At 37.9% G+C, this 14710-nt stretch overlaps 1 protein-coding gene across 7 annotated transcripts in view; it reads right to left on the minus strand.

Annotated features, from left to right (window-relative positions):
* The window catches only part of ASH1L (ASH1 like histone lysine methyltransferase), a 182927-nt gene that overhangs the window by 79524 nt on the left and 88693 nt on the right, over positions 1-14710 (minus strand). For all 7 annotated transcript variants that reach the window (XM_045545305.1, XM_045545311.1, XM_045545308.1 and 4 more), the window contains one exon: positions 7699-8440. In XM_045545305.1, coding sequence (XP_045401261.1) covers positions 7699-8440 — 742 coding nt within the window. The remainder of the gene's footprint in view (positions 1-7698; positions 8441-14710) is intronic.

A 14710-nucleotide genomic window follows, 5' to 3' on the forward strand; every position in this document is an offset into this window, starting at 1 on the left:
GAAATAACCTAAACTGATACACAGAGATTAATTTATTGAAAAATAAGGATCAATAACCTAGGGGCCAATATAAAACTACTAGAATCTTAGAATTTTAGGAGAGGAGAAAATTGACTACTGAAACAATTGGACACGTGTAAAGGAAAATAACAAAAACCAGACACAGTAATATAACATTCACAATGTGAAAAAAAAAAAAATTTTTTTTTTTTTTGAGACAGAGTCTCACTATTGCCCAGGCTAGAGTGCCGTGGCATCAGCCTACCTCACAGCAACCTCAAATTCCTGGGCTCAAGCAATCCTCCTGCCTCAGCCTCCTGAGTAGCTGGGACTACAGGCATGCACCACCATGCCCGGCTAATTTTTTCTACTTTTAGTTATTTGGCTAATTTCTTTCTATTTTTAGTAGAGACAGGGTCTTGCTCTTGCTCAGGCTGGTCTCAAACTCCTGACCTCGAGCAATCCCCCTGCCTCGGCCTCCCAGTGCTAGGATTACAGGCATGAGCCACTGCGCCTGGCCAGAATTGTCATTTTGAAGTGTCGTTTTCTCTTATTGTATGGAACAATAAATCATTTCTTGATTGGACTGTGACATGCAATGACAAGTGTACTTTATATGACAACTGGTGATGACCAGCTCAGTGGCTGGACCAAGAAGCTCCATAGCACTTCTCAAAGCCAAACTTGCACCAAAAAAAGGTCGTGGTCACTGTTTGGTGGTCTGCTGCCGGTCTGATCCACTACAGCTTTCTGAATCCTGGTGAAACTATCACATTTGAGAATTATGCTCAACAAATCGATGAGGTACACTGAAAACTGCAACACCTACAACTGGCAATGGTCAACATAAAGGGCCCGATTCTTCTCCATGACAACACCTGATCGCACATCACATGACCAATGCTCCAAAAGTTGAACGAAGTTTTGCCTCATCCATCATATTCACCTGACCTCTCGACAAACGACTACCAGTTCACTACTGCAAGCGTCTCGACAACTTTTTGAGGGAAAATGCTTCCACAGCTAGCAGGATACAGAAAATGCTTTCCAAGAGTTCATCGAATCCCAAAGCATAGATTTTTATGCTTCAGGAATAAACAAACTTATTTCTCATTGGCAACAATGTGTTGATTGTAATGGTTCCTATTTTGATTAATAAAGATGTATTTGAGCCTAGTTATAATGATTTAAAATTCACGGTCTAAAACTGCAATTACTTTTGCACCAACATAATATATTTAATCAATTGGGAATTGATATTTATATATGGGATAGGATAAGAATCCACTTTGATTCCCATCCCCATGGGCTATCAACTTATTGGGCATAATTTATTGAATAGTGTCTTCCTTTTCTACTGATATGCAGTGTCACCTCTGTCACAGAGCAAGCTTCCATACATGCATGGGTCTGTTTCTCTTATCTATCAGTTCTACACTAGCTGAAATATACTATATAGGTTACAATTAACTCCTGGGACAAATCCTTTGTTTTATTCAGTAATTCTAAGTATATACCCTAGAGAAATTAGGGCTCAGACCCACCACTAGACATTAGAGAAATATTAAGAGCAACATTTTGGCCAGGTGTGGTGGCTCACGCCTGTAATCCTAGCACTCTGGGAGGCCAAGGCAGGTGGATCCTTTGAGCTCAGGAGTTCGAGACCAGCCTGAGCAAGAGCGAGACCTCCTGTCTCTACTAAAAATAGAAAGAAATTAGCTGGACAACTAAAAATATAAAGAAAAAATTAGCTGGGCATGGTGGTTCACGCCTGTAGTCCCAGCTACTCAGGAGGCTGAGGCAGAAGGATCACTTGAACTCAGGAGTCTGATGTTGCTGTGAGCTAGGCTGACACCATGGCACTCTAGCCCAGGCAACAGAGTGAGACTGTGTCTCAAAAAAAAAAAAAAAAAAGTAATATTTTTTTTGTACTAGCCTCAAACTGGAAATAACTTGAGTATAATGGAAACATTATTACACACAAATAATGAATTACTACACAATAAAGAAAAGGAGGAAACTACAGTAACATGCAACAACATAGTTTAAGATGCATATGTTCCAGCCTGAGCAAGAGTGAGACCCTGTCTCTACCAAAAAAATAGAAAGAAATTATATGGACAGCTAAAAATATACATAGAAAAAAATTAGCCGGGCATGGTGGCGCATGCCTGCAGTCCCAGCTACTTGGGAGGCTGAGGCAGGAGGATTCCTTGAGCCCAGGAGTTTGAGGATGCTGTGAGCTAGGATGACACCATGGCACTCTAGCCTGGGAAACAGAGTGAGACCCTGTCTCAAAAAATAAATAAATAAATAAATAAATAAAAAATAAAAATAAAAAAGATGTATATGTTGAGCAAAAAAGGTAAGACAAAAAAGCGTATGTTCCTGCATAATTAACTTTCTATGAAATTCAGGCCAAGTGTGGTAGCTCACACTTATAAATAAATCTAAGACTTTTGGAGACTGAGCTGGGAGGATCACTTGAGGCCAGGAGTTTGAGACTAGCCTGGGCAACAAGGCTTTTCCTTATTTTTCCTCTACAAAAAATAAGGGAAAAAAAAGAAATTTTTGTGAAATTCAAGAATACACTAAACTGTATTGCTTAGACCTGTATGCCTAAATGGCACTAAAAAATGTAAAGATGCGGTTATCTTAACAGTTGGGAGACTGGCTGGGTGCGGTGGCTCATGCCTGTAATTGTACCACTCTGGGTGGCCAAGATGAGAGGATCGCCTAAGGTCAGGAGTTCGAGACCAGTCTGAGTAAGAGCAAGACCCCATCTCTACCAAAAACAGAAAACAATTAGCTGGGAATGGTAGCATGAGCCAATAGTCACAGCTACTCAGGAGGCTGAGGCAGGAGGATCACTTAAGCCCAGGAGTTTGAGGTTGCAGTGAGCTGTGATGATGACACCACTGCACTCTACCAGGGCGACAAAGCAAAACTGTCTCAAAAAAAAAAAAAAAAAAAAAACTCAATAGAGTGGCCAGGTTATAGCTAGTGGCCAGAAAGGGGTCTATGAGAATGGAAAGGACAAGGGATCTTAGCAATGGTCTATATATTCACCTTTTGAATATTTATATGGGTGTTACTTTTATAAAAAAATTTTAGACTCGTCACTTAGCCTATGTTTATAGATTCTCTTTATGTGTATTCCCCTTCTCCTGCCATCCATATTCTCTAACGAGTTCTAATGAGACTCAAATAATATTTTTCCTGAAAGTACGATAGAAAACTCCTTAAAATTGTCTGGGCCTGCTGCTTTCTTTGTGGCAAGATTTCAAATTAGATTCAATTAATATAATAGCAACACTCAGGTTATTTCTTCTGAGTAAGTTTTCCCAAAATTATATTTTTTTCTAGGAATATGTTCATTTCTACTGAGTTTTCCCATTTGCTGAGCTAAAAGTTTTCATAGTAGTGAATTTTTAATCCATAGTTTATCTCCTTTTTAATCCTTAATTTCATTTAATTATTCCCTTTCTTATTCCTTATTATTAATCAACCTTAAAAGAAGTCTATTTTATTAGTTTTCAAAGAACTTTATTCTTAAGAGATTCTACTGTACATTTCCTTTAGTTTGTTTATTTAAGGTATATGTTTTACATTGTTTCACTATCATTTTGGGGCATATTCACTTGTTATTATAAATTCCTTCTTTTTTTTTTAAGAGATGGGGTCTTGTCCAGGCTGGTCTTGAACTCCAGGATAAAGCAATCCTCTGGCCTCTTGAACAGCTGGGACTATCGGCATGTGCCACTGCACCTGGCAAGTTCTTAGATTAATAATTTCTTAACTGAACTCAGCATTTTTTAAATTAAATAATATAAGCATTTAAGGCTATGAATCTCCCTCTAGTTACTACTTTGGAAAAATACCACAACTATTTTATTCAGTTTTAAATTTATTAAAATATTGTGTTATGATTTTTTGACACGAGTAATTTGCAAGTATTTTTAATATTTATCGATTGTCCTTTTATAAGCAGGATTTGAACCTCAGTTTGTCTGAGGCTAGGAGCCCTGCCCATATTCCTTTGCATTCTGGTTTATTATTAATCAACAAATAGTGAACAAAATATTTAATACAGCTTACAAGGCTCTCAGCATGATCTGGCCTCCACAACCTGTTATCTAGACTCATTTTAAACTGTGTTACTCTACTTTATTCTGTGTTTTGGCCACAAAAGCTTTCTTTCACTTCCCGGAAACTATCATGACTTTTCAGTTACTAGCCTAAAACATTTGCTCTAGCCTTACTCTTTTTTTTTTTTTTTTTTTTTTTGAGACAGAGTCTTAAACTCTGTTGCCCAGGCTAGAGTGAGTGCCATGGCATCAGCCTAGATCACAGCAACCTCAAACTCCTGGGCTTAAGCGATCCTACTGCCTCAGCCTCCTGGGTAGCTGGGACTACAGGCATGTGCCACCATGCCCGGCTAATTTTTTCTATATATATATTTTAGTTGGCCAGATAATTTATTTCTGTTTTTAGTAGAGATGGGGTCTCGCTCTTGCTCAGGCTGGTCTTGAACTCCTGACCTTGGGCGATCAACTCGCTTCGGCCTCCCAGAGTGCTAGGATTACAGGCGTGAGCCACCGCACCCGGCTATAGCCTTACTCCTTTTAAATAACAAATGAAGCCTATTACGTTTTTTAGCTTAGTCATTACCTGCTCAGGGAAACTAAGTTAATTACTTAGTTTATATACAATATAAAGTATATACAATACTCTCAAAACCTTAGGTAACGCTTCATAATAGCACTTAGATTGTAAGATCCATAAAGGTAGGTTAAGTATCCAGATTTGCTCACCCCTATCTCTATGCTAAATACATAGAATACAATAATGCTGCAATAAATACTTATTGAATGAATAAATGAACAAATATTTACTGTATTACAAGTACTACAGTAGGCTTCAGTTAGAAAAAGTTGAAAAACAGTTGCTGTCTCTGGGAATTCACTGTGTCATTTCCTTTTCTATACCATCTTTTTTCTTCATTTCCCAATAGTTGCATTACCTACACCATCTCTTTAGGGCAGAAATCATACCCTTCTCTTATAATCACTTCAAATCCCAGAATACAACTTTGTGGAAAAATATGTGTTTAACATTGCTAGCTATGATATCAGAATTTGCTGGAGCAAAAAGGCTAATCTAAACTAAAGCTTTTTCTTGAAGCACATCCATATTTTAAAGCCTCAGTAATTAAAATCGTATGATACCATTTTGATACCAAAATAGATTGACAGAAAAGAATATAAAAATATTTTAAAAGATTCTAAGATTGAAAGATAAATAAGAACTTAATATAGGATAAAGTTATCATTTCAAATAAGTAGTAAAAGAATAAATTCATCAATAAACGGTAGTACTATCACTTAAATACTTGAAATGAAATCTCTAACTCATATCTAATACTCAAGTACTATTTAAGTGATTTAAAAGAGTCAAATGTAAAAAAGCAAGATGCAGAATCCTGAAGGAGAATAAATTACATAAATTATGCTACATTCCTACCATGGAATAAGGTAATTCTGTATATTCTGATAACAAGGTCTCTAAGCCACATTAAAAGAAAAGGTTAAGTTAAAAAATCAGTGTATAATATAGTATATTAACACTTACATAAAACAATAGCTTTACATGTGCACACACTGTAAATACAAACCAAAAGATATGAAAGAATACACAATATATTGTTAATAGTGTTACCCATGGAGAGAATGGGATATAAGAGGAACTGAGATCATGTGAAAGAGACTTTTACTTTTCAATCAGTAAACTACTAGTTTCATTGAATTATTTACAAAAAGCATGTATTACTCTCAAAATTTGAAAAAAAAAAAAATCCCACATATTCTCTAGAAGAAAAGTATTTTTATATGGATGCATACAAATAATCTCTCTATGCAGGATTCACCAAGGCAGATAATAGAGAATACGAGTAAGAATGAACATGCTATATTAAGCAAAAAAAAAAGCCATTTACAAATGGTGAGCATTACATTGATTTATTTAAAATATCAAACATTTTTTCTTTTATTACCTATGCCTTTGGTATTATATCTAAGAAATCATTGCCAAATTCAACATTGTGAAGTTTTTGCCATATGTTTTCTTCTAAGATTTTATGGTTTTAGATATTACATTTAGGTCTTTAGTCAATTTATTTTTGAGACAGGGTCTTGCTTCGTCACCGGAGTTAGAGTGCAGTGGTTTCATCATAGCTCACTGCCACCTCAAGCTCCTGTGCTCAAGCGATTCTCCTGCCTGAGCCTTCGGAGTGGCTGGGACTACAGGCTTGCGTGGCCACACCTGGCTAATTTTTCTATTTTTTGTAGAAAAGGGGTCTTGTTCTTGCTTGGGCTGGTCTCAAACTCCTAGCTTCAAGCAATCCTCCCGCCTCTGCCTCCTGAAGTGCTAGGATTACAGGCATGAGCCACCACGCCTGGCCCTTTAATCAATTTTGAGTTAAATTTTGTATATGGTGTAAGGCAAAGGTACAACTTCATTCTTTTGCATATGGATATCCAGTTTCCCCAACACCATTTAAAAATTTTTTTCTTTACAAAATCTTACTCCTTGTATTGAATCCTAGCACTATTTGTTGACAACACTGTCCTTTCCCCATTGAATAGTTTTGGTACCTTTGTCAAATATCATTTGACCATATATGCAAGGGTTTATTTCTGAGTTCTCCATTCTATTCCATTGGTATATGTGTCTTTCTTTATGCTAACATCACACTGTTTTGATTACCATAGCTTTACAGAAAAGAAAAATTGGACTTTATGAATTATTAGAACATTTTCTACATCAAAAGACACAAAAGAATAACAAGGCAAGCCACAGAATGGGAAAAAAATATTTGCAAATCAGATACCTAATGAAGGACTAATATCTGGAATATACAGAGAATTCCTAAACCTCAACAACATAAAAACCCAATTCAAAAATTGTCAAAGGAATTAAATAAACATTGCTCTAAAGATATAAATGCCCAATGAGCATAGATGTTCAATATCACTAATCATTAGGGAAATGGAAATCAAAACTACAATGAGATACCACCTAATACTCATTTAGAAGGCTACTATCAAAAAATCCAGAAAATTACAAGTGAAGATATAAAGGAATTGAAACCCTGTGCATTACTGGTGAGAATGTAAAATGGTATGGTTGCTCTGAAAAATAGTGTGACAGTTCCTCAAAAACTTAAAAATAGAATTATGATATGATCCAACAATTTCACTTCTGGGTATACACACTAAGGGCTTAAAGAAGGGTCTGGAAGAGGTATTAGTATACCCACTCTCAAAGCAGCATTTTTCACAATAGCTAAAACATGAAAACCCAAGTGTCCATCAATGTATGAATGGATAAACAAAATGTGGTACACATATATAATGGGCATAGAGAAGATAAGAGTGTGTTCTAGACTCACACAGCTATATACTGGATAAAATATATAATCTTTACAGGCCTTGATTTCCTATCTGTAAAGTGAGGGGCTTTAGATTGGATTGTCATATCCCCTTTGCATCTTAATTATGTATAATTTGCAACAGTCACAAATAAGAACAGTTTTTGAAGAAAACAGGCCTTACATAGTAAAAAGTGAAAAGTTTTATGAGGAAATGACTAATTCAGCTGGTTTCTTCTATTCAGATAGTACGTTAAACAATCAATTACCTTTTATTATTCTCTTGCTTTTCTTCCTCTGGTAATGGCTTCTGCTTTTTCCTGGTCTGTTCTTCCAATAGCCAACTTTTCCTCTTCAACCCCTTCTTATGTTCTGGGTTCAGGTTTACACTCTGAACAACGGCCTCAATTACATCTGTAACTGTATCAGGACCGAGGTGCAATGTTGCTCCTTCTTCACCTTCATTCAATTCTGGGCTGACAAACTGGGCAGCCTGGACTGCTTGCATTGATACCACAGCCTGGAGGGGACATTTCCGAGGTCGACCTGGTCTGCGTTTCACAAAGTTATTCCCTGTCCTGGCCTGCCTTTGAAGTTTTTTGGCTTTTAAAATTTTATTGACATGGTCTAGGTTTTTCTTGGTGGCCAAGATTTTGTCATAATTGCACATTTTCCGAGCTTGGCGCTGCATGGCTTCCACTACACTTCTCTTGATATGATGGGGGGAACAGCTGCTTGTCAATTTTTCAGAAAGGAGTGAGATGCTATTATTGCAAGAGTCACTCGGGACTGCAGGCACTAAAAGACTGTCTGGTTTTCCCAGAGTTCGCTCCTTGCTGTGACTACAGCCTGGACTGGAAGGAGGTGGTGCAGAGGCAGTTGCAATCACAGCATCAGTATTTTTCTCCATGGGCTCTTGGTCCTCGTGTTGTACCATCCGTTGCAGCAGACTATCCACAGAGTCATCCCCAGAAGCAACCAATCTTGGACTTCGAGAGGGAACTCCATTTACTAAAAAAGACAACAAATCATACACAGACAAAATTAAACACAGCCAGTTATTTAAATAACTTAATTACACAAATAAGGCTGGGCGTGGTGGCTCACGCCTGTAATCCTAGCACTCTGGGAGGCCGAGGAGGGCGCACTGTTTGAGCTCAGGAGTTTGAGACCAGCCTGAGCAAGAGCGAGACCCCGTCTCTACTAAAAGTAGAAAGAAATTATATGGACAGCTAAAAATATATATAGAAAAATTAGCCGGGCATGGTGGCACACGCCTGTAGTCCCAGCTACTCGGGAGGCTGAGGCAGAAGGATTGCTTAAGCCCAGGAGTTTGAGGTTGCTGTGAGCTAGGCTGACGCCATGACACTCTAGCCCGGGCAACAGAGTGAGACTCTGTCTCAAAAAAACAAAACAAAACCAAAACCCCCCAAAAAAACTTATTACACAAATAAAAGGCAAGGAATACTGCTCTATTTTCCACAGCAAGATGTGGTCTTTCCAAAGAAATATGCATTGCATTGGTCTTTCATAGGTACATTGATAGTTTACTTTCCCAAACAAGGTATATTATAATAAGCATAATAAAATCAAAATTGGCTCATGTTTCCCTAATAATAAGTGGATTTAAAAGAACAAGTCTTGGCCGGGCGCACTAGCACTTGGGAGGCCAAGGTGGGCGGATTGTTTGAGCTCAGGAGTTCGAAACCAGCCTGAGCAAAAGCGAGACCCCCATCTCTACTAAAAAAAAACAGAAATTAGCTGGACAACTAAAAATATATAGAAAAAATTAGCCGGACATGGTGGCGCATGCCTGTAGTCCCAGCTACTCGGGAGGCTGAGGCAGCAGGATCACTTGAGCCCAGGAGTTTGAGGTTGCTGGGAGCTAGGCTGATGCCACGGCAGTCTAGCCCAGGCAACAGAGTGAGACTCTGTCTCAAAAAAAAAAAAAAAGATCCAGTCAAGCTAAGGGACTTAAATGTTGGATGAAGATCTAAGCTTTAATTATAAGCGACATTTCCAGTTCAGAAATTTTTCTGACAATGTTTTAAGTACAAAAGACTAGGGGTGCAAGTTTCTTCTTGGGAAAAGCTTTGAAATTAGAATAGACAAACATCTGTATGAACTCTTTTGTAAAGAATACATGTTGAAGGAAAAATTAGAAAGTAAGTGGTCTTACATAAACCTAGTTAATCTTAGTAATTTTGTGATCTTACTTTTTTCCACAGATCACTCAGCAAGTTTTTATAACTATAATTAAAGTGAGAATTGCTGAACCTCCTATGGAAAGCTGTTAGTTTTATGATATTGCAAAAAACAGTTCAAAATAAGTCACTTCCCCAGCTGCCAGTTTACTATTAATGATCGATCACAGGTCATACTTCTCCAAAGCTAATTAATGGATTTCTTATCCATATGATTTTAAAATGTGACACTATTCTAGAAACCACTTTATTAGCTCCAGGCATTCTAGATTTCAATCTCATCAGACTAAGCTGGAATTCTCAAATCACTAATAACTTCCTTCAAATAATACCTAAAAGCCCTGTCTATATTTGACATTTAAACTTTTTCAAATTTTCAGCTATATTTGATCTCACAACTCATTAAATTCCTGCCTACATTGTTTCTACAATATACTTTGACTTCCAATTACTTGTCACTCTGTTAAATTTAATTGTGGAGGCCTATTATTCATTCTTTATTTCATAGAGAGGACACCACTTTCTTAAAGAAAACTTGCTTCACCACACTGCACGCCCCCTTTCCTAGCATTAATGTAACAGTTTCTCCTTTCCTAGCATTAATCACATTTCTAATTATTGGGTTAATGTATCTAATATTCAAACAATGTTTGGTCCATTAAGGCAGTGACTATATTCATCAAACTCACTTTGTATCTTCAATGGCGAGGACATAATTTGTTAACATATGGCTGGGCATAGTGGCGCACACCTGTAATCCTAGCACTCTGGGAGGCTGAGGTGGAGGATCACTTAAGCTCAGGAATCTGAGACCAGCCTGAGCAAGAGTGAGACCCATCTCTACTAAAAATAAGAAAAATTAGCTGGGTGTAGAAGCATGCACCTGTAGTCCAAGCTATTTGGGAGATGGAGGTAGGAGGATTTCTTGAGCCCAGGAATGTGAGGCTGCAGTGAGAGAGGATGATGCCACTACACTCTAGCCCAGGTGACAAAGTGCAATTTGTCTCAAAAAAAAAAAAAAAAAAAAAAAAAGTAGTTGAAGAATGACTCTTGGGCTCAAAATCTTGGAGATTATTTTTATATACTCTTTGCCTTCATCAACTGCTCAGCACTACTAATGTATTTAATCCATCAGTATCAATTTAAATCCTAAAATGGGTACATTGTTTTGAAGCCTAATTCCTGAGCCAATTACCTAGAACTACCTAACGCTTCATTTTTTTAATTGTTCCTGTCTTCTCAAGTTCTGACCTGCCAAATTGTTTTTCTTGCTAGTCTGCTCTATGTCTAGGACCCAATGATGGGCACTACATTTTAGATGTAACTTATTTTAGATGTAACTTTATTGTGGTAAAACGTTGAATAAAGTCAAACATATCCTTTTTATGCATACATTTTTGAGTTTTGACAAATTTACCACATAGTCACCATCATAATCAATACATAGAACATTTAAGTCTACCTGAAAAGTTCCCTTGTGCCCTTTCCAAGAAAAATCTATCTGCCTGTCATCCACAGCCCCAGGGAAGAAATCACTGATCTAATTTCTCTTACTATAGATTAAATTTGCTTTTCTACAATTTCACATAAATGGAAAGATAAAAAGTATGTACTCTACTGTTGTATGGCTTCATTCCCATAGCACGATTTTTAGAATTATTCATGTTGCTGAATTCCGTTTTATTGCTCCTATTCACATATTTCTTTTTAATGTTCAACTGTATGATTACAATACAATTTCATTATACATTCACCTGGAAATCTGAGCTGTTTCGAGTTTCTGGCCATAAATAAAAAAAGCTCTTATGACTATTTGTATATATGACATTTTGTTTAAACATACTTTTTTTTTTTTTTTTTGAGACAGAGTCTCACTCTGTTGCCTGGGCTAGAGTGCCATGGCGTCAGCCTAGCTCACAACAACCTCAAACTCCTGGGCTCAAGCAATCCTTCTGCCTCAGCCTCCCGAGTAGCTGGGACTACAAGGAGGCGCCACTGTGCCCGGCTAATTTTTCACATATTTTTAGCTGTCCATATAATTTCTTTCTATTTTTAGTAGAGATGGGGTCTCGCTCTTGCTCAGGCTGGTCTTGAACTCTTGAGCTCAATCTGCCCTCTTCAGCCTCCCAGAGTGCTAGGATTAAAGGCGTGAGCCACCGCGCCCGGCCTAAACACACTTTTATTCCTCTTGGGTCAAAACCTAAGACTAAAATTACTAGGTGCAACCAAGTAAATGTTTAACTGAAAGACCCTTCCAAAGTGAATGTTCCATTTTACAGTTCCATTGGCTATGGAGGAAGGTTAAAGATACTATACATCCTTACTAAGGCTTGGTAGAATTCAGTCTTTTTAATTTTAGTCATTCTCAAGAATGTGATGTTGATTTAATTTGCATTTCCCTGATACTGGGCATATATGTTCATGAGGTTATTGGCAATTCATATGCACTCTTCTGATAAGATTATATTCAAATCTTTTGCCCACTATTTTTATTGGCTTCTTTCACATTGTAGCTTGCTTTTTCATTTTGTTTTTTTTCCCTCACTTTTAAATTTTGAAACAGGGTTTTGCTCTGTCACCCAGGCCAGACTGCAGTGGCATAATCACAGCTCACTATAGCCGCCACCTCCCGGGCTCAAGAGATCCTCCCACTTCAGTCTCCCAAGTAGCTGGAACTACAGGTCCCCATCACCACACCTGGCTAATTTTTAAATTTTTTTGTAGAGACAGGGTCTTGCTATGTTGCCCAGGGTAGTCTTGAACTCCTGGCCTCAAGCAATCCTCTTGCCTTGGCATCCCAAAGAGATGGGATTACAGGCATGAACCACAACGCTCAGTCCTCATTTTCTTAATGTCCTACTACTGGCACAGTGACTCCTGCCTGTAGTCTCAGCTACTCAAGAGGCTGAGGCATGGGAAGAGTGCTTCAGTCCAGGAGTTTGAGGTGGCAGTGAGCTATGACTGCGCTACTGCCGTACAGCCTGGGTGACAGATATCCCATCTTAAAAAAAAATATTTTTGAAGAGAAAAAATTTTAAATTTGATGAAGTCCAATTTATCTTTTTTTCTCTTTTATGGTTCTTGCTTTTTATACTATTTAAGAAATCTCTGACTATCCCAAGGTCTTGAAGATTTTCTCCCATGTGTTCATCTCAAAGTTTTATGGTTTTTAGACAGAGTCTCACTTTGCTGCCCAGGCTAAGTGTGGTGGCGTCAGCCTAGCTCACAGCAACCTCCTGCCTCAGCCTCCCAAGTAACTTGGACTACAGGCATGTGCCACCATGCCCGGCTAATTTTTCTATGTATACATATTTCTAGCTGTCCATATAATTTCCTTATATTTTTAGTAGAGACGGGGTCTTGCTCTTGCTCAGGCTGGTCTCGAACTCCTGACCTCAAGCAATCCTCCCACCTCAGCCTCCCAGAGTGCCAGGATTACAGGTGTGAGCCACTGCGCCGGCCAATTTTCCTACTCTTTCATCAATACCATACTGTCTTGATTATTATAACTTTACAGTAAGTCTCATCAGTTATAAGCAGGGGAAGTTTTAAAATTTGTCTTGTTTTGTCTTTTTTTTTGTTTTCAGACAGGGTCTCACTCTTTTGCCCAGGCTAGAGTGCAGTGGCATCATCATAATTCACTGTAGACTCAAACTTCTAGGCTGAAGCAATTGTCCTGCCTCAGCCTCCTAAGTAGCTGGGACTACGGGAGTGTGCCACTACGTCTGGCTAATATTTCTATTTTCTGTAGAGAACAGGTTTCACGGTTGCTCAGGCTGGTCTCAATCTCCTGGCCTCAAGCAATCCTCCTACCTTAACCTCCCAAAGTGCTAGAATTACACACTTGAGCCACCACAACTGGCTATCATGTGGCACTTTAAAGATACAATTCGCTGTGTTCTGGCTTATATATCTGCTGAAAGTTGTTACTATGTTCCCCTGTATATGTTATGCATTTTTAATTTGGTTTCTGCTGATTAATTTTAAATTCTTCTCTTTACCACTAGTTTTGAGAAATTTGGTAATGATGCCCCTTGATTTGAGTGTGTGCCTTTCAGTATATATGTTTATCCTACATGGGATTTATGGAGCTTCACAGATCGGCAGGTTATAGCTTTTAATCAAAGTGTAGAAAAATTATTGAACATTATTTCTTCAAGCTTGTTGTGAACATTATTTCTTCAAGCTTGTTTATTCCTAACTCCCTCCTTATGGGACTCTAATCCATGTATATCAGTCCTCTTGACGTTGTACCACAGGCCACTTAAGTTCCATTCATTTTTTTTGGTCAAACTTTTTTTCACGTTGGATAGATTTTATTCATATTTTTTCAAATTCAGTTATCTTTTCTTCTGTAGCATATAATCTGCTGTTATCCCAGTTAGAGAAATTTTTATTTCAGATATTGTATTTTTCATCTATGGAAGTCACATTTGACTTTTTAAAATTTTAGAGATGGGAGTCTTGCTATGTGGCCCAGGCTGGAGTGCTGTGGCTAGATGCAATCATGTGCACTACAGCCTTGAACTCCTGAGCTCAAGTGATCCTCCTGCCTCAGGCTCCTGAGTAGCTGGGACTACAAGTATGCACCACTGTGCCTGCCTGATTATTTTATATCTCCCATTTACATCCTCACTATGTTCATGTTTCCCTTTAAATTCTCAAAAATAGCTCTTTTAATACACTTGTCTGCAAATTCTACCATGTTATTTCAGTGGCAGTTTCCACTGAATTTTTTCTTCTGCTAAATCATAGTATTTTGCTTCTTTACAGATCTATTAATTTTTGATTGGATGCTGGATACTGTAATGTTACATTAATTGTTTGGATTTTGTTGTCTTCCTCTAAAAAATGCTGGAAAGTTGGAAAAGTTGGAACACTTGTACACTGTGGTTGGGAACGTAAAATGGCACAGCAGTGTGGAAAACAGTACAACAGTTACTCAAAAAATTAAAAATAGAATTACCATATGATCTGGGAAGTCTATTTCTGAGTATATATCCAGAAGTTTTGAAGGCAGGGTCTAAGAGATATTTGTTCACCAATGCTCATAGCAGCATTATGCACAAATAGTCAA

The sequence above is a fragment of the Lemur catta genome, chromosome 3 (assembly GCF_020740605.2).
Source record: "Lemur catta isolate mLemCat1 chromosome 3, mLemCat1.pri, whole genome shotgun sequence".
Taxonomy (NCBI): Eukaryota; Metazoa; Chordata; class Mammalia; order Primates; family Lemuridae; genus Lemur; species Lemur catta.